Source organism: Paramormyrops kingsleyae, chromosome 3 (assembly GCF_048594095.1).
Source record: "Paramormyrops kingsleyae isolate MSU_618 chromosome 3, PKINGS_0.4, whole genome shotgun sequence".
Taxonomy (NCBI): Eukaryota; Metazoa; Chordata; class Actinopteri; order Osteoglossiformes; family Mormyridae; genus Paramormyrops; species Paramormyrops kingsleyae.
The window spans coordinates 13,465,969-13,489,041 of NC_132799.1; the positions used below are offsets into that span (position 1 = coordinate 13,465,969).

The 23,073-nt window shown below is 42.0% G+C and overlaps 1 protein-coding gene across 1 annotated transcript in view; it reads left to right on the top strand.

Moving 5' to 3' along the window:
- hpse2 (heparanase 2) overlaps nt 1-23,073 on the top strand; it is a 58,938-nt gene that overhangs the window by 12,504 nt on the left and 23,361 nt on the right. Inside the window, exons 4-5 of the mRNA XM_023822634.2 lie at nt 18,042-18,215; nt 19,011-19,182. Of these exons, the coding sequence (XP_023678402.1) occupies nt 18,042-18,215; nt 19,011-19,182 (346 nt within the window). The remainder of the gene's footprint in view (nt 1-18,041; nt 18,216-19,010; nt 19,183-23,073) is intronic.

Here is a 23,073-nt window from a genome sequence, read left to right on the forward strand (position 1 = left end):
CTTAACGGGTCAGAGCTGTTTTGGTGGCATGAGGGGGACCTACACAATATTAAGCAGGTGGTTTTAATGTTATGGCTGACCAGCGTACTCATTTTCCATTTGGTGACTGAGTGCAGAATGGTTCAAGCATCTTTAGAGTGAATAAGTGTGTACATTAATCAAGGCTGAAGAACATGCCACGCAGAAACAGTGTGATTAATAACTAGGGAGGTTTTACAAGAGCGGAGGGCATGAGTATTTTCTTTTATCCGTGTGCTCATTAGCAGTGTGGTGACACTAGTATTGGAGCTTTGGGACTTTGCTGGCCAGGAGTGTCATTCCTAGTCCACATGGTCTGCATGCAATTGTTATCAGAGCTGTTGATATACCTAAAGTGTTTACAGAACAAACAGAATATGTCATTACACATGTTGACAATATGCTGCCACATGTGAGCCAAGACTCATAGGAATGCCAATTTATAACCACACATCAGTAAAGTCAATTTGAAATGTTATTTTTATTTGTCTTGTATGGTTTATTTTTTTTGCAGATATTGCAAAATATACACTGTTCTGAGAACAAAGGAACTAGCATTTTGAGCAGGATGGGGAAGCTTCATATGTGTGAGCCATGAAAGCCCCTAGCGGCATTCAGAGGGCAGCGCTAATCCCAGGAACTACTTCTACACTGTGTCGTACTCTCAATTGGGGAAAATTGGGTTTCCAGGTCCCAAGGCAAAACATGCGATCTGCATTACAACCAGGCTAGTTTGATTTTCCTAATTTGACTCCCAGGCTGTCAGGAAATATTTATGAGTGTGCCCAGGGAATGTGATTATTTTTTCCTCTTTTTGAGGAATTGCCACAATTATGTATACAGTTAATTACGTTCCAGTGGAGACGAAGGACAAGTGTGGCGGGGCAAGATGGGGCAAGGGGCACAGTGTGGATGTAGTGATGTGGAGATTGCGCCTGGCAGATTGAGTGTTCCCAGCCTTTTGGGACTCAGCTGACCCCGTCCCAGTGCGGTCTGCTTCTGCCAGTCCACAGCAGCGTTGCTCTGCGGTTTCAGCACCTTTCCTTGGGAACCTCGGCCAGGCTGCTGCCTCCCCTCCCTTGATTTTCAAGGTCAGCCACCCTATTTTTACGTTTTGCTTTTAGGTCATGTGTGTTAAATGGTTTTGAAATCAAATCTGTGTCTTGGTACCAAAGTGAAGCAAGTGCCCAATAGGCGATATTATCGGTAATCAACGATAACAGAGAAGTAACCTGGTGTCAGTGTTTGAAGGTAACTAACCGCCGATTATCACCTTTGTCAGGGCTACACACAAACCTTGATGATAAAAAGATTAATGATATGGCTTTCATTTCAAGCTGACAGTTTTTTTTAACATAGATATTATTATTTTTTAACTCATAGAATTTATTTATTTGCTTTGAATGGTTCTCAAACTGTGGTACGCAAAGGTATCAGTGTATGTAAACATCAGTCATAATGGTGGTACGCAGCGCGCATGTTTCCCCATGGTTCCATGTTTTCTTTTTTTTTTTAAACGTCTAAAAATTTATGTCGCACGCTTGGCACCACATTAGTGAGCGCTTGTGTGTGTGCCAGCATCAGAGGCGTAGGGACAGGACAGGCAAGGCAGGAAATACCGCAGAAATAAATCTGCTTTGTTTGTGTATTCTGTTTTTCACAGTAAAGTGAAAATAAAGGAATTGGGTTTATTAAATTTTCTTTGTTGAGATTATTAATTCAGACTTCACACTAAAATATTGGTCATAAATTTTACCATGTTGGGTGGGGGGTGTTGGAGGGCCCCATGGAGTTTTTTGTCTGGGGCCCCCAGTGTCCCTAGAATTGCCTTTTGTCAGTATTGTTTATTGGTTTTTTAGACATTGCCCAGCTCTAGAGTTATTATTTGATCAGAAGGAAGCCTCAAATCCCTATTATAACAGTCAACTGTTCTGGTGGCACTAGAATGTCCATTCCTTTTGGTAGAATTTTACATTCCATTGTCATGACAGATGAATGTCTGAATCCCTTAAGGGAGCATTTGGTCTGTTCATTCCAACAAACTCCAAGAATACTGTGAGCTCACTTTCAGTAGTCCAGGCAGTCGTTGGAGATTTGTAAGCAAGTGGCCAAACAGTGGCAAATTTCGACAGAGCAGTTCCAGGCCTACGCTGGCTGCCCGGACTGCGCACACAGGCCTAACGGCCGTCTGCTGGGGGCGTCTCCCTGACCAGCAGCTCAGAGATGAAGACGCCTCAGCAGGACAGAGCCCTCTTTGATGCCTTCCTCTCTCATATCAGCTGCTATGTGATGTGTTCACATGTTGCTGAGATTTGTGACTTAATGAACATTTCACTGAAGGACTTTCCAGCATAAAAGCATATTGAATTTCTCTCCTCCTCTGGGTTTTTTATGTTCTACAGCTGCTGCCGGAGTCATGCCATTGGAAGTCTAGTTGAACCAGAGCACTTTTAACTCAGTCAGGCTTTTTTGCTGGATAGAACATATTAGATCTGCTAAAAATGCAGGTTATATAAGAAATTGGCCATTTTGGTTGTTACCACCTGTGAACTACATATTATTTCATTTTTATTCCTTTGTCTGTGGCTGTTTTGATGTTCCAGAACTTGTCAGTGTTATTTATCATTATGTGTCTACCCACTGAAGTCATTCTTTGCCATTCTCTACTAAGCCACAACATGCACGTTTAGTGAGTGTTTGCTTGGCAGGTATGAAAGGGGAAAAGGATTCCCGCACTCATTACATAGCTTCATGCGATTTTCATTACTGTGTCTCCGGGTAATGGAGTGCCTGTTTTTAAGGGCTTGCAGAAACAAAATTTTTAGGAGTACATGGGTCAGAAGTAGAGAGGTAAAGATGATCTATAAATTGTGGTATAAATGATCTAATTTAAATGTAATCAATGTCATTTTGGCTTTAAAGAGAGGTATGTTTTTTTTTTAGTGTTTTCTATTAAAAATTAAACTTCCAGTAGAAACATTTGATCCAGGTGGCTTTCTCTATAGTTTACAATAGCGTCAAAAGTGGCACTATTATTTAAACAGTACTGAGCCAAATGCCAGGTCTGCGGATGCAGGGTCAAATTCACTGTTTTAATTCCATCAGGTTTTGAGTTGTAATTCTGAGAAGCATCTTAACATGTTATGCCTACATACTCAGGTCTGTTGCATGTCTAGGGAATTATCTGGTTTCACATAAGTATATAGAATGATGGGTTATATATAAATGATATTAATTTAATGTGAGTATTTTGGAGTTATGACTACATTTTTGCACTTATGACTACATTAGAGTAAAGCTATATTTCTGTCAATAGATTTAAAGAGTAAATTAGATTAATATAATTTGACTCTTACTCCATGTCCCTGCCTTTCCTTTTGTTTATTGAATGATGAGCAGAATTTAGCAGAAGCCTGGCTGCATGTATAAAGTACATCTGGGTGCTCTTACTGAGAGCATATGCCAACAGTCTAGCTGGCCGGTACAAATGTGAGCACTTTACCGAAAGGAACCGAAACCAGGCAGCCATGTTCAGAGCCTCAATGTTTTAATAAAAGCTTCACTGCCTAGAGGGAGAGTCATTTTCAGAAGTGTCGTTACTCAGATTTTTGTTGTTATTTGTACTGTAACTTTTAGCTAAATTGGCTGTTATTGTTTTACAGATAAGCATATTGTTTTACATGATTATAGTGTTTCATGAGTGACCAAAGTAGAAAAAAACACTCACTTTACAGTGGGTGGACTGCCTGCTGCCGCCTGAAAGTACATGGTTCAGTGAACTGGGGTCTCTGTCTGTATGAGGGACTGCATCATGTCCCCTGTGCTGGGCTCCATGCTCACTATGACTTGATAAGGTGAAAACTTATCAACCAGGAGAACACACACACACACACACACACACTTGTTTGTATTCATATCTTTGTGGGGACCGTCCATTCATTTCCATGGGCAAAACCCTAATCCCAACAATGACAACCTACCCAGCCCTAAGCTTAAATATAGGTAACAAAACAAAATGCGAGACTTTTGCCATTCGTAGTTCTTTTGATTGCAGTCACTGATTATTATGAAATTGACTTTCTCCTTGTTGAGCCAAAAAAATGGTCCATAGAACATCAAAATAACAGGTTTTTATCACATTGTGGGGACATTTGTATATATATACATTACCCACCCACACACACACACACACAGCCCTGCAGGTGTGAGGCTGCATTGCTACCCACATAGCGCCTCACTGTGGGACTAGAATGAATATTGTTTTATACTGATGAGATTATTTAAAACTGTCCATCCAGATATCCATTTTATCTTCCACTTTTCAACTGGAAAAAATGCAGCCCATAGCATTGTAAAAATGAAACAGCATAAAGTGTTACATGAATATTCACTTTATTGAATATATATTCATCTAATATATTTAGTGCAATGTTCTGTGTATGAATTAGTGGCAGTATTTGTCCACTTTCTTTAAATGTTCAGTTTGATACAATTGTTTGGGACCAAACTAATACTTCGAAAGAATTTTATGAGCCCATATGTATGTAATGAAATTTACTCTGGTCTAGGAAGCAGGGAACGGAAAAGTAAAATTGAATTTTCTGTGGTATGGTACAAGGACCTATGCTTCATTGAAGAAGGGGCGTGTTGAATGTTTCTGGCCCAAGGAAGCCAGAAGAAGCCTTTTTCCTGGTCTTTTTAATCTCCGACTTGACTGACAGGACCTGACACCTCTAAACAGTACCAGATGCAGGTTCCACATCAGACTCTTACTGGCTGTATCAGACACCCTCGGGCTGCTGTTGTCTGGCTGCTCCTCTGCCTGGCAGCCCAGCAATCCTCCTGAGACTCATGTTAGCAGCCTAGCTGCCCAAGTGTGGGACTGGCTGTCAAGGCACAATGACCCATCAACGAGATTGGTACAGCCCTGGCTCAGAGCCCAGCTGCAGGCTGGCTTTTCTATTGGCCAAACACAGCTTCCTTGTTGGTATGTTCCAGGTATCTGGAGTCAGGGCTCAGTTGTCCAGGTGGTGAACCTGACTACAGTTTTATGGTCCAGTTATTTTAAAATGCGAGCAAGACGTCAAAATGGCACCGTCTGCTTTGTTTATAGTTAACGATTTGCATCCATGCCATGCCTTTGATGACAAGCACAAGTATTACCAGTGGCATGTAATTCACTCATGCAGTTTTCTTTTACATTTAAGTTAACTGAACAGTAGCCAGTATTGCTTGTGGCAATGGAATTAAAATAGTGAATCTGAATGAGCTGAAGGGGACCCAGCAAAGCCTGGTTGCTCATTCGAGCATAAGATTGTAGTGAGTCATAATAAACCACTAAAAAGCAGTATAATGAACTCTGAAACCACATCATTGTGTAACAAGTGAGTGTTGACACTACAGTTTGAAAATTTTTCAGGATCATCCAAATACTTTTCTAGGCGGGGGGTGAAAATGGGCTCAAAATGGCACCATCTGGCAGGTATGGGCTGCCAGCACAGGCTGCTGTCCATCAGCGGTCTGCCCTAACAAAGGCAGTCTCCTTGGCCTGAATGGTCATTATGAGCACAGTCTGGTAACCTCACCCATTGTGACCCTGATATATCTTTTGACATGCTCTTCCCGTGAGACTAACTTCAAAAGGAGCACAAGAGCTCAGGTTATTACACATAATTTGTGTTGATTGTGTCTGTGGGCACACATACCGTGCAGTAGCACCCCTCAGCCGGGACAGGGGCCTGCAGGGTGTCACCTACCGAACTGTCATCCTCCGTGGGTGGCTGGGTCTTCATTGACAGCTCACTAGCACAGAACATTCCATATGTCAGTAATTTTCATTTGGAAGGATAGAATGTGTAACACAAAGGTTACAAGTTCAAATTCCTAAAGAGAACATGGACCTGGGATGTTTATTGCATAAGGAACTGAAGCATTTACATCATTTGACATCCAATTATGACATCCATAATTGACAAAGATTGCCTGTTGTTGTCAGAATATCAAAGAAATACAACCTTTTGTTTCTAAAATAAATAATTATTTTACAGTACATTCTGTTGATGCCAATGATTTCAAATTAATTAATGTAAATCAAAGTTTTTGTAGTATCGTCTAATATGTTTGTCCCAGTTCCACTCTTCATGGATTTCAGAGCGGATTTTCCTGTTGTCTCCTGTGTGGACAGATTTTGGAGGAACGTTTATGTTACATTTCACATTGCTGCCTTTCAAAAGTCTTGAAATGAATTTTATTGAACTTAAAAGCATGTATCATTAGTAGTTTTGCAGGTGTTTTGTAAAAAAAGAAATATCTAGAGACCTCTTCTTCTTCATTAGTTATGCTACCTACAGTATATACACAATGAACCATGATGAAAAGTTGTTGCGTTAGCTGGCTTCAACATTCGATGAGAAGACAAATGTTTTTATCACTTGCATCTTTTAGAAGGTATTTATTTAGGTGAATATTTGGAAAATTCTCCCGTCCTTCTCAGAAAACATCTGGGAGAAACATGCGTAGTGGAGCTGCAGGCAAACTCCAACCCAGTTCTGTCAGACCTGGTTACAAAGACCAGCCAAGTCCTGGGGCCATACCTTTGGGCAGTAGCCACTGGTGATGTGTTTCAGTGTCACCACGCCTGGTGCTGTCCTCACCCGGCTGTCCAGCTGTCTGTCTGGAGCCTAGCATAGCATGTCTGTTTTCATACCTATGATGCTTATCACTAGTAGACTTCAGTCAAATAGTTTAATTTGGCATACAAATTTGGGGATGAGGGACGACACATGATGTTTGCATTAAGATATCCAAAAAGAGCTCCATGGAATGTCTGAGATTACATTAACCAATGGTGTCCTCGGAAATTATGCTTCAGAATAATACCCGTTTCAAAATGCAGTTAGACAGGCAAGATTTTGAAAACGTAGACAAAAACACCAAAAGCAACCCGCAGGAAAGAGTATGACTGCTGAGTTAAAACATAAGGAATGAATTTTAAGGACATTATCAAAAAACAACAACAGTTGGGGTATAAGGGTACGTACATGGTGCTTGTCTTTAAGTGGGTTATTGATGGCGCATTTGGGCCTGAGGTGATTTTAAGGGCAGTGTTTTGACTGCAGATTCACTTAATTGTAATGCTTAAAATTGCATAGTAATCATGCTGCAATTATGGCATTAGTAGGGGTGTGGGAACCAGATTTTAATGCTGGTTATGGTGTCAGAAGCTTAAGAGGGACCCTTTGAACATGGTGCACTGATTGTCTCAGGGGCACAGAGTGAGAGGACAGCTGTTTTGCTTTGCAGGCCAATGGGACTCGCAGTGGAATTTGGTAGTGCAGCCCCGGCACGCTCCTGTCTGAGGTCTATGGCTGGACTTCTTTTGCTCCTCTCTCTCCTCCTGCTGTTGATGAAGTAAAGCTGAGCCATAATGAGTTCTAGCAGCTCAAGTATTTATGAGTTACTGGAATTACGTGAAATGGCCATAAAATGGCTCAAATTGTATCTTCTGGGGGCTGGAGGCCACACCAAATAGCATACTAGTCAGAAAATATTTTACCTGTGAGTTTTCTGTTGGATTTGATAGTTGGTTCACCAAAACAATATTTAATACCCATATCATTTGCTACCAGTAAGATCCAAATTAAGTGTCTGTTTGAATCCTGTGGCTGGCAAGGTAACAATATCACTTTTGGGCCCTTGGGCAAGGCCTCTAACCCCAAAAAGTGCTCCATGGCTGCCAGAAAACATCTGACCCTGGACTCTGATCCCAGGCTTTTCTCTTGCCTGTAGATGTATATGTTCATCATCGGAAAGCAAGTTGGGATGTGTGAAAAACCAAAGAATCCCTCTGTACTTGCAGTTGTGTTTGTACAATTGGCAAATAAAGTAACACCAGGGTTTCTTTCTTTCTGATGGGTTATCCTTTTACTTATTTCTGCAGAGTACCTGGGATCAATTCCCATAGCGGCATGTTTTTTTTTTAGCACTGCACCAGGAAAGATCCCAGATGAGCAAGACATATGTTGCCAACTAGTAACAAAGCTCTTTTCTTGGATTTGCCCCCAGCCAATTTTACATTAAGATGGAAAGCTGCTTTTTCAAAAGTTATTTTGTTTCTCTCATATTTATATTCTGTGAGAAGAGCAAATGTTTCTGATGTTTACATTGTAAATGGCATCTTTTCTGACCAGCAGACTTCATTCTCAAGAACTGGATAAAATGGATGATTCTGTCCTGTTTTCAACTGGGTTATCTGGGTCATTAAACAGATAAAAAATCTTACTGTTCATAAGCAAAGACCTGGTAAAATCCTCTGAATGCTTCCATATCTCTCTGTTCTGCTGCTTGGAATTTCAAGCAACCGCAACAAGTCAAAGCTGTCACTGATGTCACAATATTGGCCTTACACTATATCTTGACAACCAAAATAACTACTTCCCTTAAAACTCCAAAACAGGCTGGAATAAATTTAGAAGTCAGGGTGCTTCCGCATGGGAAGATAACTTTTTTTCTGGAATTACAAAGGCTGGATGGTTTTGTGTGTGTTTCTTTCCTTTTGGAGCTGTTTCTCTGTCATTGAAACAAATAATTTTGCCCTAAGAATTTGTTAATGCTGTTACGAGACATTTAACAACCTGGATGTTTCTTATTCTTGGACCTCATAAAGGATGACACCTTACATACGGGGCGGGGAATGGGGGCGGTTTTGAGCCACAGAGCGATGGGCTGCTTTGTTAACATGAATGGGTGCGTGTGTTTGTGCGCTGCAGAGCGCTCCAAGCCTGCAATAAGATGGCATACTAGTCACAGATCACACATGTGCGCATGGATACGCACGCTCACAGACGTATGCAAGCTCCTCCTTGACCGCTGATTAAAAACAGGTGCCCACATATTTCACATTTCTTTAAATTCAAAAGTGGTTTGACCTGAGCAGTTTCCCAAAGTAAAACATACACTATCAAAGCCGAGTCCCTGTTCAGCTCACTGTTTATAAACACATTATGAGACATATTTGACGTATATGACAAGTATGATGTCACAGTGAGGCTTCTGAAAACATGTTTTCCCGTATGCACTGGTACTGTGGCTATGAAGGCAGGCATACTGGAGACTATTGTGTTTTTCAGACCACAAAGCGAAAATAAGTCTGCAGAGATTTCCACGGCTGCATGGATGCATGCATCGGTAGTGCAAAGACACGCCATCACAAGTACCACTGATAGTCACCTTGCATTTGTGCTTTATGCACTTTCAGTGGAGAAAAATCTGTAATATGTGTGAATGTTTCCTATTGGAAATCTGTCCATGACCTCATTCCCTAAATAATTGTTAACTTAAAAAGAAAAGCCGTAAAAGGATCCTGGCAGGGTTTAATGGTGATGTCATGATTTATGTTCTTTGGGTTAACAAGGAGTGCTTGGCCAATTGCCAACATTTGGGTGCTAAGTTCACTTTTATACCCATGACTGAAGATCAGAGCTGAGAGCATTTTGGGCCATTGCCCCCATTAGATTTGTATGCTATCTTTCATTATAGCTAATAAATCATCAGCACGCCGTAATCGGATGCTGGGTTTGTCTGCATACGATTGCCAAGGGTGTGGACCAGAATATAGCAAAAACGTGCTGTATACATTAGTGGTTTAGTCAGGTGCATTGATCACTGACTTTGCACTGAGATGAAACCAGATCCTGAATGAAAGAATGGGTTCATGCTGCTATTAGACGCAGCTGGACCAGCCAGTGCATGTGTGGCCTCTAATAAGGATGGTGACCAAAATGCTTAGGAGGACAAACGCTACCACCAGTTTATGCATGTTGTTTGGTTTGTCTCAGCCTGGATATTCCAGTGCATCACAAGCTCATATATTTGTCAGTCAGAAAGAATCTGTGTATAACTATAGTGAAACGGTCAATAGAAACGCCGAAGGTCCTCATGGACCTAATAATCCTCATTTATAGCTTTGGTTCAATTTTGTTGAAGTGTGTAAAGGTTGAGTGGACCTGGCACAGTGGATATTAAGTGAGTACAGTCTGAAACTCTCTGCTACTCATGAAGAACCAAAATCAATAAGGATATACTGTTCGCTTAAGTCATGTTTGCTGTTTAGTTATGGTGTGCTGAAGTTACTGAAGTGTTTTTGAAACCCTCATTGAAAATCCTATGGTCTTCAGACCAAAAGGTGGTAGGATTCAAGGTTGCTATTCTGTCATAGAACTTTCACCAGGGTGTTTGAAAGAATGTTTTAACATTATTGGTTCAGTTGGGCTGTTATGTGAACCATGTTGTTTTGAGTTCTGCACATTTCGATGTTCCCCATATGTAAGTTCAAGAGCGCCTGTAATTTTCTAGGTCAGCTGCAACCAACTAGAATTGCTGTCGACAATGCACACACAAGGCGAGCACTTTGGTTTTCTGCTGGCTGCAAGATACACATAACTTCTACTTTAGAAACTCATATTGAATTCATAAAGAAATCAAGAAAGTTCCCAATTAATTTCGCTAAACAATCTTCTGTCTCGTCTAGAAGTATTCCCTCAAGCTAGTTTTTGATGTGTGTTTAAAATGAACCAGAGCATTCACTGTAAGAGCCCATAGTTTGGCTCGAAATAAGATCAGTTTGACATATTTGCGGTGCCCAGTGGGAAATACATGTATCTCTGACTGAAATAAGAAACATAACAGAAGAAGCCAAGAAAGGTAATTTTAACATTACATTTCACTTTCAGCAGTATGCACACTTTACCTTTTGGAAGAATTAAAATACCATCTCCACTAAACTGACTGTCTGCATGACTTATTATTATTATTAATATTATTTATTATAATAATCACAATAATAATTATTGTTATTATTATTGATCTGTTTCAATAGTTGGCAAGCTTTTGCGTTCTGCTGGTTCTCACAATAACATTCTAGAACTGGATTTTTGATTGTTCTCCTTAAAAGGACAGACGATCCCTGACCTGGGAGCCCCACTTCAGAGGTCACTTCTTAGCATTGTCTGCCGATCTGACATTGTAGATCAATTCAGTTTAATGAGTCACCAGTGAGCTCAAAGCGAACTCTCACATGTTTACACAAAATGCTGTTTAATAGCACATTACACAACTTTTTGTTACAGGTTGTAGACAACCTGAAAACTCAATTTTTGAGCGTCGGTGTCATCGCTGAGGTTTATTCAGTGAAATTAAATATTGACATAATCTGAAATGCCAGTGCTATTGGATTCTTAATAATTTTTCATCAAATGCATCTCCAAGCAAAACCCTGGCCAGGGATTTTTTTTTGTTATTTTGAATGTTACCTGAGCGCCAGTAATGTCTCTAACACATATGGTGAGCAAGATGTTATCTCTCTGGGATGCTGACAAGTTCAATGAGCACGTGCATCACCCATGAAGGTTTTACATTTCATCCCCTTAGATGGCAGAAGGATATCTGTGATAATGATAAGGATAACAGTGCCAGAGTGTGGTCATTGATATGTTCAGCTTGTGACCTTCTTGGGCAAAACATTCACAGTAGGTGGCCGTATTTCTTTGGGGGTTGACCCCCCCTAGAGGCTGAGGGTGGCACAACGGGGAATGCCTATCCGGCCGCTGTGATCCCACAGGGCAATGTGCCGTTTGCGCAGGTCAACTTGCGAGGGCGCACTGTGGCATGTGGGCTGAGCTGAGCTGCCTTGGGTGTAACAGTGAGTTGTCTGGGTATGCTGTGTGTTAAGTGTTTAACTCTATAAATAAACTGCTGCTCTGCCTTCAGAAATATAACCAGGCATGAATAACGTGTGCCTGAATCGCGTTACTTTGAATGAATCGCTCCGAGGAGGACACATCCTGTCTTCTCGGCACTCGAGGTCCTGAACTGGAGCGAATGGCAGTTGAGGCTTTTAGCAACTCTCCGGCAGAACATCGTGCAGTGTTACAGAGCTTATTTTCAGAGCCAGTACGGGGCCATAAATGAGAAACAGTCCATTGTTATCATAGTCTGTTCTTGGTTTGAGGTGTAATAGACACCAGTTTAAATTCCACAACTACTCAGAGCAGTGTTCACAGCTCAACATTTGAAGTACAATAGCATAAGGATCTAATTCTCTTACTGCCTGCAGTGTAATCTAAGAAGATGAACACAGAGAAAAGCACATATTTAGCAATCTATTAGGTAATCAATTAGCTTAACGCCTGTTTTCCTTGCCCCACACAGCACTGTGATGTCCTGGGCTTGTGGTTAGAGCCCGGAAGGACAGAGAGGGAGACCGAGGCATTTCTCCTTTGGTCGCATACTTGTCCTAATTGTGGCCATTAAACTGTCACAGCATTGACACAGAAGTAGGCCCCTGGCCCCGTGCTGGTCACTGCTTTATGGGAGCAGGTGAGGGCACTACCCCTGTCCCCCCCAGAGCCCCTCGCTTTAACACAAACAGTGACTGGAGATTCCTTCAGGCCTACTGAGATCATAACAAGGGAAACGTACACAGCTTTTCAGAAGTAATAAATGTGTTTTACTGATTTTGCCCATTGAGTGTGGTGAGTTTTACCCATTGAAATGTTCTTCTGTTTTGTATCCACATAAGAGCATTTGTTATTAGTCTTAAACAAACTCATGTTGGGTAATTTGGCATCCAATCCTAGTGGTGTCTCAGCATCCATGCCACCCTGTCTCACTCGCCTACACATATCTGAAGCTGCTGTGGATGTGGCCTGGGTGACCGACGAGGACCCATCTGTAGCCAAAACCACTCCAGTGAAGCTAGTGTTACTTTCGACTGCTGAGGTACGATTGCTTGGAGGAGACAGTGTACTGAGTTCAGGTTGACCTCAGTGCCAGAGTTGACTTATCGCAAAATCAAGAACATGGAATCGTAATGGATACGGGAAAGTCACTGCTGTTACGACCATGTGAAATTCACTTAAACCTCAATTGTTTCTACAGCCAGTCAGCCGTTTAAGTGCAAAAATCCATGCTAGTTTCCATGTGTTACGACTTCCAGAAGTTTAATAAGCATGCTGTGTTCCTTGAGTTTCTGAGGGCAAAGAGTTGCAATTTCTTTGTAGGAGCATTCAGCTGGCAGAGCCACAGGACCCTGGTGTGTTTTCGACCAGGTGTTCACTTCCTGTTCTCCCCGTCTGGGACACATGTGTTTAGGAGAATCCCTTTGCTGTTCCGGCTTTTATTATTGCTAAATATTCCAAAAAACACCTAGATTGTAGTGTAATTACTGCAAAAGCCTACCAGACAGAGAGAATCATTTTTTGATGATGTCACCTGTATTTAAGTCTCTATTTTCTCGCTATGCATTCAAGCTCTCATTCTCAATTTGCCAACACTCTGGCCCTCGAGTATCCTGGTTTTCTTGTATTTTTTATGCATTTGCATTCAACTGTCTATCACCCGGTGGAAATGATGGATATAATGAGCTGCCTAAATCTGTGATGCTGTCCGGAGCAGCTTAGAATCTCTCCAAAACGGTGCCCATTCTTATGTGGTCTGTGTAACACTGACCAGGTAGAACACGGGACTTTTTCAAATGCTGTAAGCAATCGTGCGTCTGGAAGGAAAGGCTGCACAAATGAGGCGTGCGGCTCTGGTGCAGGCCTGCTGGTGTCTCACATCAGATAGCTGCACTGACAGTCTCCAGACCCGCCTGTTTCCATTACGCTGGGGACCTGCTGGCGTCCGCAGCGTTTCACAAAGCATTCTGTCCCAAGAACATTTTCCCATAGTTTGTTAATGTAAACACCTTAAAATGTCATTTAAAGTCAGTGTTTAATACTCAGCCTTTAATGCCTGTGTCTGTGATATACGATCCAAATGATATGCTTGTAGATAATAACATTAAGTTCATAACTCATACAGTTTGAAAGAAAAAAAATCTAAAATTTAATTTATTAAACATTTATCTACCTTTGGCCCTATACTGGATGGATGGATGGATGGATCCAGTCTTTGGGTTTGCCTGACCTGATGTGATGTGGCTCAGCAGCCCAGAGGCCAAACATACAGTAAGCGTGCTTCCTGGAACCACACACTGCTAGGCTGGGCTTCAGTATGTACATTCCTCAGTGTGCAGTACCGGTCAGGGGCATTTCACAGGGGTCCTTTTGTCCCGCCCTGTTGTTGTCATTGGGGTATGAGTGCTAGGCTTCTCATACCGGGTTAGGTGTGATTCATAGATACGACAGTAGTATATGAAAAATAACTCTGAACAGTGCTGGGGAGCAGCTAATGTAAATATAAAAAAAGCAGAAACTCCAAAAATGACAGAACTGCAGAAACTTTGCTTGCACTTCTTGGCTTTTGTGGAGTGACCCAAACAGACGGGCTGCTGGCTGCACCTGGCTGGTGGTTTGCAGCTTAATGAGGACATCACCTTTTTTATTGTTACTTTTCAGAACGGGTTATGCGGCCCATATGGGTGCCGTGTTTAACCAGGGCACCCAGCTGACTGGGTCGCCCTCTCATGCTTTTATATGGAAGCCTGCCTGCAACCACATTATTTACTGTCAGAGTTCACGTCAGTTTGCTGGTCTATCAGTCATGTCGTTTTTGATGTCAAGAGCTGTGAAAAGCTGATGCACACCTGTGTGACTGGAGCGGAGTTTGATGAGAATCTGGGCTGTTTCCGTCCACTCCACTGTGTGCTTATCAAGATCCAGTTAATTCTGAAAAACTTTAATACAATAATAGATGATTTCAGAGTGCCAGGTTAGCACATGCCCTCAAACAAGCCTGACACATTTGTGGCAGGTTTAGGGCCCTTTAAACAGCCTCAGTTCCCTTATACATCTGGAACCCTAACCTGTTTCTTTTTTATGAAAGGAAGTGAGGTCAAAGTGCAGCTCAATATTTATGTTTACGGCTCAAGTCTTAACATAGAGAGATTCAGCTCAAGAGTCATGGGTTCCATTGTTGGAAAAATGTTCTTTTAAACCAGGAAATAATTGTATGTGTGTGTGTGTGTGTGTGTGTGTGTTATGTATTTGCGGTTCCCACAATAAGATAAAATCCTGTTATTTTGACAGTGTAGGGACCACTTTCTGGTCCCCACTAGGAGAAACTTAATTTAAAAAAATCTATGACTAATCAAAAAAGTAAAAATACAGATAGTCTTGTACAGTGGTACCTCAGAACTCGAACTTAATCTGTTCAGAACTCCGGATTGAATCCTAAAAAGTTCGAATTCTGATCAAATTTTACCCATAAGAAATAATGGAAAACCAATTAATTGGTTCCCAGCTCAAAAAAAAATACACCTAAATATGTTTTTTTTAGCATTTAAACACAAAATGAACCTGATAAAACAAGAAGAGCATATACTGTACTAAACACATCTAAGCACATTTATCAAAACAGTAATTTGTAAAGTAAGAAAATAAATGTATCCAAACAATGTGTAAAGTTTAAAAAAACCCGATGTGTCCTGCCCCTATCGTCCTCCTTCCGTGTGCCACGCCCCCTCATTAACCCCGTGTGGAATCCCTGTGTGATCAGCTGTTTCTGGTTGTTTTCATTAGCTCTCTGTATTTCCTCCGCTTTTCAGTTTGTTTCCCCAGTCCGGTCATTGTATTGTCCGTCTGCGTTTTGCCTGCCTTACCTGTAATTCAACCCCATATTCCCTGATATCCTGACATCTACACCTTTGTCTCCGTTCCGTCCCCGCTCGGCACGACAATATTATCATAATTAAATGTATTAATGGTTTATTATTAATATTAAAAGAATGAATAAGAAATCTTTATTTTTAAATGTATTTTATTATATAATAATAATTACTATTGCTGTCTATCATTGTCTAAATGTATTTTTACTGTCTAAACATATGCATTCAGCTAGTGTAAACATGCACGATGCAGCGAATGCAAGGCTGAGACTGAAGCTTTACCCTTTAATTGTTTTCGCTGAGAGACGTGCTGCGTGACTCATTTCCCCGCGCGTACAAGTTATCTTAGGTTGGCTTTCACTTCTGAGATTCAGATTGAGTTCTAGGTAATTTTTTTTTTCAAACTGGTTTTAAGAAATTCCAGTTCTAATGAGTTCGAGAACTGAGGTACCACTGTATTTTGTTAGGTTACTTATGGTTAGGGTTAAGACTGGGTAGGGGTTAAGGTTGTCATTGTTAGGATTAGGATTATGCCCATAGAAATGAATGGATAGTCCCCACAAAAGATATGAATACAAATCTGTGTGTGTGTGTGTGTGTGTGTGCGTGTGCTTGTGTGTCTGTGTGTGTGCTGCGTGTGTATTTGTGTGTCTGTGTATGTAGTCCAGATACACCTTACCTTGTGGGGACCAAATGTCCATACAACGTGATGAATACCTGTTTCTATTCACCTTATGGAGACAAGTTTCCTGGTTTCCTGATCTCCAAACTCAATTTTGGTTAGGGCTGGGCAGGGGATAAGGTTGTCATTAGCGTTTTTCCTATAAAAATGAATAGGCAGTCCCCAGAAAGATATAATTGCAGGTATGTGTGTATGTGTGTGTGTGTGTGTGTGTGTGTGCGTGTGTGTGGGGGGATTTGCATAGATCACATTTGAGGACCAATTTTGGATAACTTCAGTTTTATAAGCATCTGTGAATGCAATCGAAAAAGTAAAAATGCCAAAAGTCTTGTATTTGGGTTGGTAACTTATGATTAAGGTTAGGGATGGGTAGAGGTTAAGGGTGTCATGATTGATTTTTCCCATAGAAATTAATGGACTGTCCCCATTTAGATAGGTACCAACTTGTGTGTGTGTGTGTGTGTGTGGAAATGGCTGTGGATAGTCATCACAAACAGGGAATGTGCAAAACTGCTGATCACTATCTGATACTGCCTTGTGAACGTTACACTGTTTCTTAGACATGGGTGGGCAGGCAGACATTGTATAGACAGTAGCATTACTAAAGTAGCTATATCTCCATTTGTAGCATTAATTAATCTTGTTCTTATTCTCATACTGACCATGAACCTTGTTAACCTCTAACCACACTAATATCTCAAATACTGCAATGTAATTTCACTGTGCCTTTGATGTCTGCAGTATTACTGGCATCATCATATCATCATCATCCGTTCAGTCGAGTACGACTCTCGGCCACTCTATGGATCAATGCTTTCCATGTCTTCCTATCTATCGTGACTTCTTTCAATTCTGCTATGCTCAGTCCAGTATCTTCCTTGATGGTGTCTAGCCAGCGAGTTCTTGGGCGTCGTCTTCCTCTTTTGCCACTAACCATTCCAAGCATGACGTCCTTCTCCAGTGATTTGCTTCGCATGCTGTGATCAGGTATGATAAGTCCTTTTCTTGTGTCTAATTGGCTGTAGACTTAAAAGTTCTATATATTTATCTAACAATTAATAGTGATAATTAGTTTAATGGGGAAAAATACAGCTTTATTTAAATATATGTTGGCCATTGATTACATCATCATCTAATTCCTTGAGCGTATGCATTATCAGAACTTAAGGCCATTAGAAGTGGCAGCTCGCCATAATAATCCTAAAGAGAATCTGTTCATGCATTACAAGGTTCCCATAATGCAGCGCCTAAAATTGTCAGAGGCAATATTGTGCAAACATCCTTTTTCTGTCTTTACTGTCCTGTTTTTTGTCTGTGTCAGTGTCTCAATCATCTACAATAAAATTAAACCATTCAACCAGAAATCTATTTTCCAACAAAACTGCACAGTTGTTTATTTGTTAAAGTTGATCCTTTTACAGGGAACACACAGTGTGTGAGTTGGAAGGTGGTATTCACCTGTTACTGATCATACCCGGGGAATATATACGTAAAATGGACTTAAGACATCACCTCATAAAATTTCCCCATGAACTTTATTGAAATAGCTTTGTGAACTTACTTAACTGCGCGCTTAAAATTAACAGCACATTATGTGATTGTTTATGATTTGAAACCTTATGAACATTCGGGGAGAACTTGTAAGGTCCCAGTACTGACCGACAGCAGCTGGACAGCTTCTGTGCCTAACAGAGGGGAGGTAAAACAATGCTACAACTGCCTGTCGCTTCCTCCCAGCCAGGTCTTTAGACAAACTGTACAACTTCGCCGACTGTGCTGGGCTGCACCTTGTCTTCGGCCTGAACGCCCTGCATCGAAACCCTGACAATTCCTGGAATGGATCCAGTGCCCTCAGCCTGCTCAAGTACAGCGCTGGCAAGAAGTACAACATATCCTGGGAGCTGGGCAACGGTGAGCGATGTTGGGCTGCGATTGGGCTACACCCCACACACTGCAGCGACCGCACAGACACCTTGGCAAGCCACATACCTGCTGGGAGACGGGTTTCTCCAAGTGCAGAGGAAGGGTCAAATTCATTGTTGACTATGCAGGAGAAGGCGTGGCTTCGGAATACTGTCACTGTACAGGACACTCTGGAATGCTGCCTTTTGCCTCCCAACCATCTCTCTAGCTGGTCAGGTGCTGTTTGGCATTACAGAGTGGAGCTACCATTTGGAAGCTGTTTCTGGGATGTGAATTTTCAATAAGGTCAGTTGTTTAAGTAAGACTAACCAGAACAAGAGGCCTAGTTTGAGTTTAGGTTCGGATGGCGAAGGATCTGTTCTTTTCAATTTAACATCTTTTATGTCCACATATTAAACAGATTTTTGGAAGAGGGACTTGTCTCTTTTTTTGGGTGGGGGGGGGGGGGTTGGAGGCAATGAGTTTCCTTGCCTGTGATCGGCAGAATAGTCACTTGTCCATGGGCCCAGGAGCAAGGTCTGTGTGCACATAGAGAGCAAGATGGGGTAGGCGAAGAGAGGAATTCCAAAGGACCTGTACTCATATTTAAGAATTTTAAGGATTATCCAGTTAAATAAACAGTGCAGAATCAGACTGAAGAGATGTTGGCCGAAGTCTCCAGTGGGTGTCCCCATATGAGGGATCGTGGACTTCCTGACAGCGGGTGGCTACCTAATGGAGCAGTCATTCCTCCCCATGCGATGTGCAATGTCTTGCTCTCACTGCAGCCCCTGTCCCCCCCAGAGCCCAACGGCTACCGCAGCGTGGCTGCCCGCACGCTCAACAGCAGCCAGCTGGCGCAGGATTTTGCCCAGCTGCGCACGCTGCTGCAGTCGGTGCGCTACTATAGTCGCGCCAACCTGTACGGCCCCAACATTGGACGCCCCCGCAAGAACGCCATCCTGCTGCTGGAGGGGTGAGTGGGCCAGGGGCTGTGGGTGGGTGGAATGTTATTTTGGTAGATACTGTGGGCAGACGGCTTTCACCTCACAGGTTAACCCCTGTGGCTCTAGTAAGGTATGTATTTTGAACATTTTGATAAATATGTGATGCCTATCAGATTTAGAGCGTCTAGATGACCGTTTAAAACGTCTAAACAATTATATGATTGCATGAACATTTCTGTTAAATCTCTGCCAACACCCACAGTTGAATAACAGACCTCAAGAAATTTAAACAAGGTCAGCGGACTACCATCATCGTGTTATGGCCACACTGATCATGAATGAAAAGCTGCTGGACTGACATCTCGCGTAATGCTGAAGGGGTCTGACACGGCATTTCATGTCTGCTGCAACTCCATGGCCATGACGTTTCTGAGCGTAGGGCGTGTATGGGGGCTGCCTGCAGAGGGGAAGAAGTAGCATAGATCCTGCGATTCACACCAGACAGGAGATGTTTATTTCACGGCCAAGGGACTGCCCACGCTTTAAATAGCTTGTCAGCTAAATAAAGTGTCACTCGACTAATAGTGTGACAGAGCAATGTCCCACCTGCAGCCTCATCGGCCGGATCACCACGTGGCATCGGCAGTGCAGCCATCATCCGTGTGCAGCGCTCACGGCTGTGCAATGTAATGTGTGTAGTTGGCATCTGCACAGCAGAGCGGTCCTGCCCAGGGCTCCACGGTGAAGCCGTGTGCATTAAGATGAAATGAGGCATTCAGCATGGCCATGTGATAATGAGTCATGTAAAAGGGGGATTTAAATGTATTTTGAATTCATTTTATTGGAATGTCACTTATCAACACCAGATGGTTATCTCTGCCATTTGAACCCACACCCCAGTCCATACGCACCCAAACAATCAGTTTCCACTGCGGCAAAGCTGTCGGATAGCTGAGTTTGATTAGTACACCTCCGCAGCTGTTTGATCAGTCTCACCGTCGGTGTACAGATTTGTGGCACGTCCCGCAGCGAGCTCCTAAATCTTCCTGACACCTCAGGTCAGGGGGGTAAGACCGGTCTCACAGGAGAGGGGCCTAAGTATGGCTCTGTGGGCTTTGTGTTTGAGGACAGCCTGGGGGCACCTCTTGCTCACTGTATGACCAAAGGTTAATGGGCCACCCCCCAGCTGGGGGTGTGTTTGGAAAGAGGCCAGAGGTAGAGCCTGTGTTAGTCTGCACTGTGAGCACATATGAGTGCCTGGCAGTTACAGTTAAATAACTGAGTGTTAAATACTGTTTATTTCTGGAGGGATTTAGATCCATCAATCCAAATGAAAAGTGCTTCATATTTGTACTTTATAACCCGTAATGTTCTGCTGCTCTGACGCTAGCTGTTTTATTTACTTTCCAAACTAAAAAGGCAGTGCTTCTTAACCCAGTTTGTACATGTTCCTGTATTAATATATATATCTCTTTTGAGGGTATTTGGATGGTATGTTCAGGTATTGTTTCAGGAATTAATGATTTTAACTAGATTAGTCTTCTCTGCTTCACAATCAATGGGACATATATAAATACATTCTTTCCTAAGAATAAATCTCATTAAAATAGTTTTAAAATGTATACAATGGACATTACACCTCCATGACCAAGTGTACATATTTCTGTACGTAGTGCCAAAATTTTGGAGAAACTTACATTTTGTGACCATTTATTAAAAATGCAGCTCCACCTGTCCTAGCTACCTTCATTTGTGGAAGCAGTCTGCTGTAGCTCTCTGTCTTTTTAAAAGGCTTGTAGGACAATCTATAGACTAAGGCCATGAATCCTTCACCCAGCATTTGAAGATTACCTACCGTCTTGATGGATGGCACCTGAGCTGTCAGAGTACTTGCTAACACGTGTTACGCATGTTTTGCTTCTTGACACGGTACTTTGTGAAAGTAACTGGCCAAAAAATTTAAATAATGCCACTCTCGTCATGACATGCCGCAGACGTCATGCTTTCTGGCCTTGTGGTTGGTATTATGTCACATTAGTTCAGTTACTTTTGGTTATTTGTTTATAAAAATGCATTTCTGGTTTATTTTGAGGAAGGTGAAAGTTCCGCCATTTATAATGAATCATGCTGCTACACTGACTAAGTGCTTTATTAGGAATAGCTGCACACCTGCTAATTCTTGCAGTTATCTCATCAGCACAGTCATGTGGCAACAGCTCAATGCAGAAATTCATGCAGATACAGGTCAGGAGCTTCAGTTAATATTCACATCAAACACCAGTGACTTTGTCGTGGCATGATTATTGGCGCCAGACGGGCTGGTCTGTGCATTTCTGTAACTACTGATCTCCTGGGATTTTAATGTACAACAGTCTCTAAAGTTTATTTGGAATGGTGGGAAAAAATTAAAAACATCCAGTGAATGGCAGTTCTGCAGACAGAAGTGCCTTGTTGTTCATAGGAAAATGGGCAGACTGGTTTAAGCTGACAGAAGGGTTATGATAACTCTGATAACCACTGTGTACATCTGTGGTGAGCAGAAAAGCATCACAAAATGCACAACATGTCAAACCTTGAGGCTAATAGGCTAAAACAGCAGTATACCATGTTGGGTTCCACACCTGTCACCCAAAAACAGAAAACTGAGGGTACAGGCTCATCAAAACTGGACAATGTAGCCTAATCTGATGAATCTTATTGAATCTGTCAGGTCAAAATTTTGTGTCAACAGCATGAATCTATGGACCCAATCTTCCTTGTGTCAGCAGTCCAGGCTGATGGTGGTGCCATAATGAACAGGATGTTTTCTTGGCACACTTAATACCAATCAATCATAAGTTAAATCCCACAGCCAGTTTGAGTATTATTGCTGACCATCTGCATATCGTTATTGCAACAATTTACCCATCTTCTAATGGCAACTTCCAGCATGACAACGCACCATGTCACAAAGCCAAAAATTGTCTCAGACTAGTTCCATAAACATGACAGTGAGTTCAGTGTTTTTCAGTGACCTTCCCAGTCACAGGATCTGAATCCAGTTCAACAGTTTTGGGATGTGGTAGAACAGGCGATTCACAGCATGGATGTGCAGTTGACAGATCTGCAGAAATTGTGTGATACAAGCACATCAGCAAGGACCAGAATCTCAAAGGAATGTTTCCAACATCTTGTTCTATGCCATAGAATTGAGGCTGTTTTCAGAGCAAAGGGAGGCCCTCCCTAGTATTAGTACAATGTTCCTAATGAAGTGCTCAGTGAGTGTATATTGAAACAAATGTCTTGCTTGAATTAGGCTAAAATGGTTCAAATTGTCCCTGTTTGCTATTAGAAGAGCTTTTGAGGGTGCATTATACCCTAGCACTCACTATCAGCTGTGTTTTGTTGGAACTGATATTAGTTGGTAGCCACTCTGTGCGTGTAAAGCATAGGCAGCGTTCAATGTACTGCTGCAGCAGCGTTTCATTCACATGTACAGCACACTTACACTTGGCAGGATCCCTTCATTCTGCCTGTTTGGAGGCCGTCACTTCTTGGTTTGGCTGTGCCCATTTCCGCTGCTGCTCTTGGCTTGGCCCCAGGCTTTCGCATATGGTGTAGAAACCAGGGCAAGGATTTAAGCCATTCTTATACTGAGCTGTGGTCTTTCACTTATACCTGCCTCAGTTCAGATGTTTGTAAGTGATGAGGTCAGTGGTGATGTGGAGTGGGAAGTGGAAGTGGAAACGGTGTGGCTAGTAGGGATGTGCAGAGAACACCGTATTTGTATTTCTATTTCTTGAGCAGTAAAGTTATTTGTGTTTGTATTTGAATAAATGTGGAAATAGGTGTAACATTCCAGTTTTTTTATTACACTTGTAATTTTAGGATAATAAAGTGTTAATATAAGTGTTCTTCAATAAACTATTGCTGGGCTTATG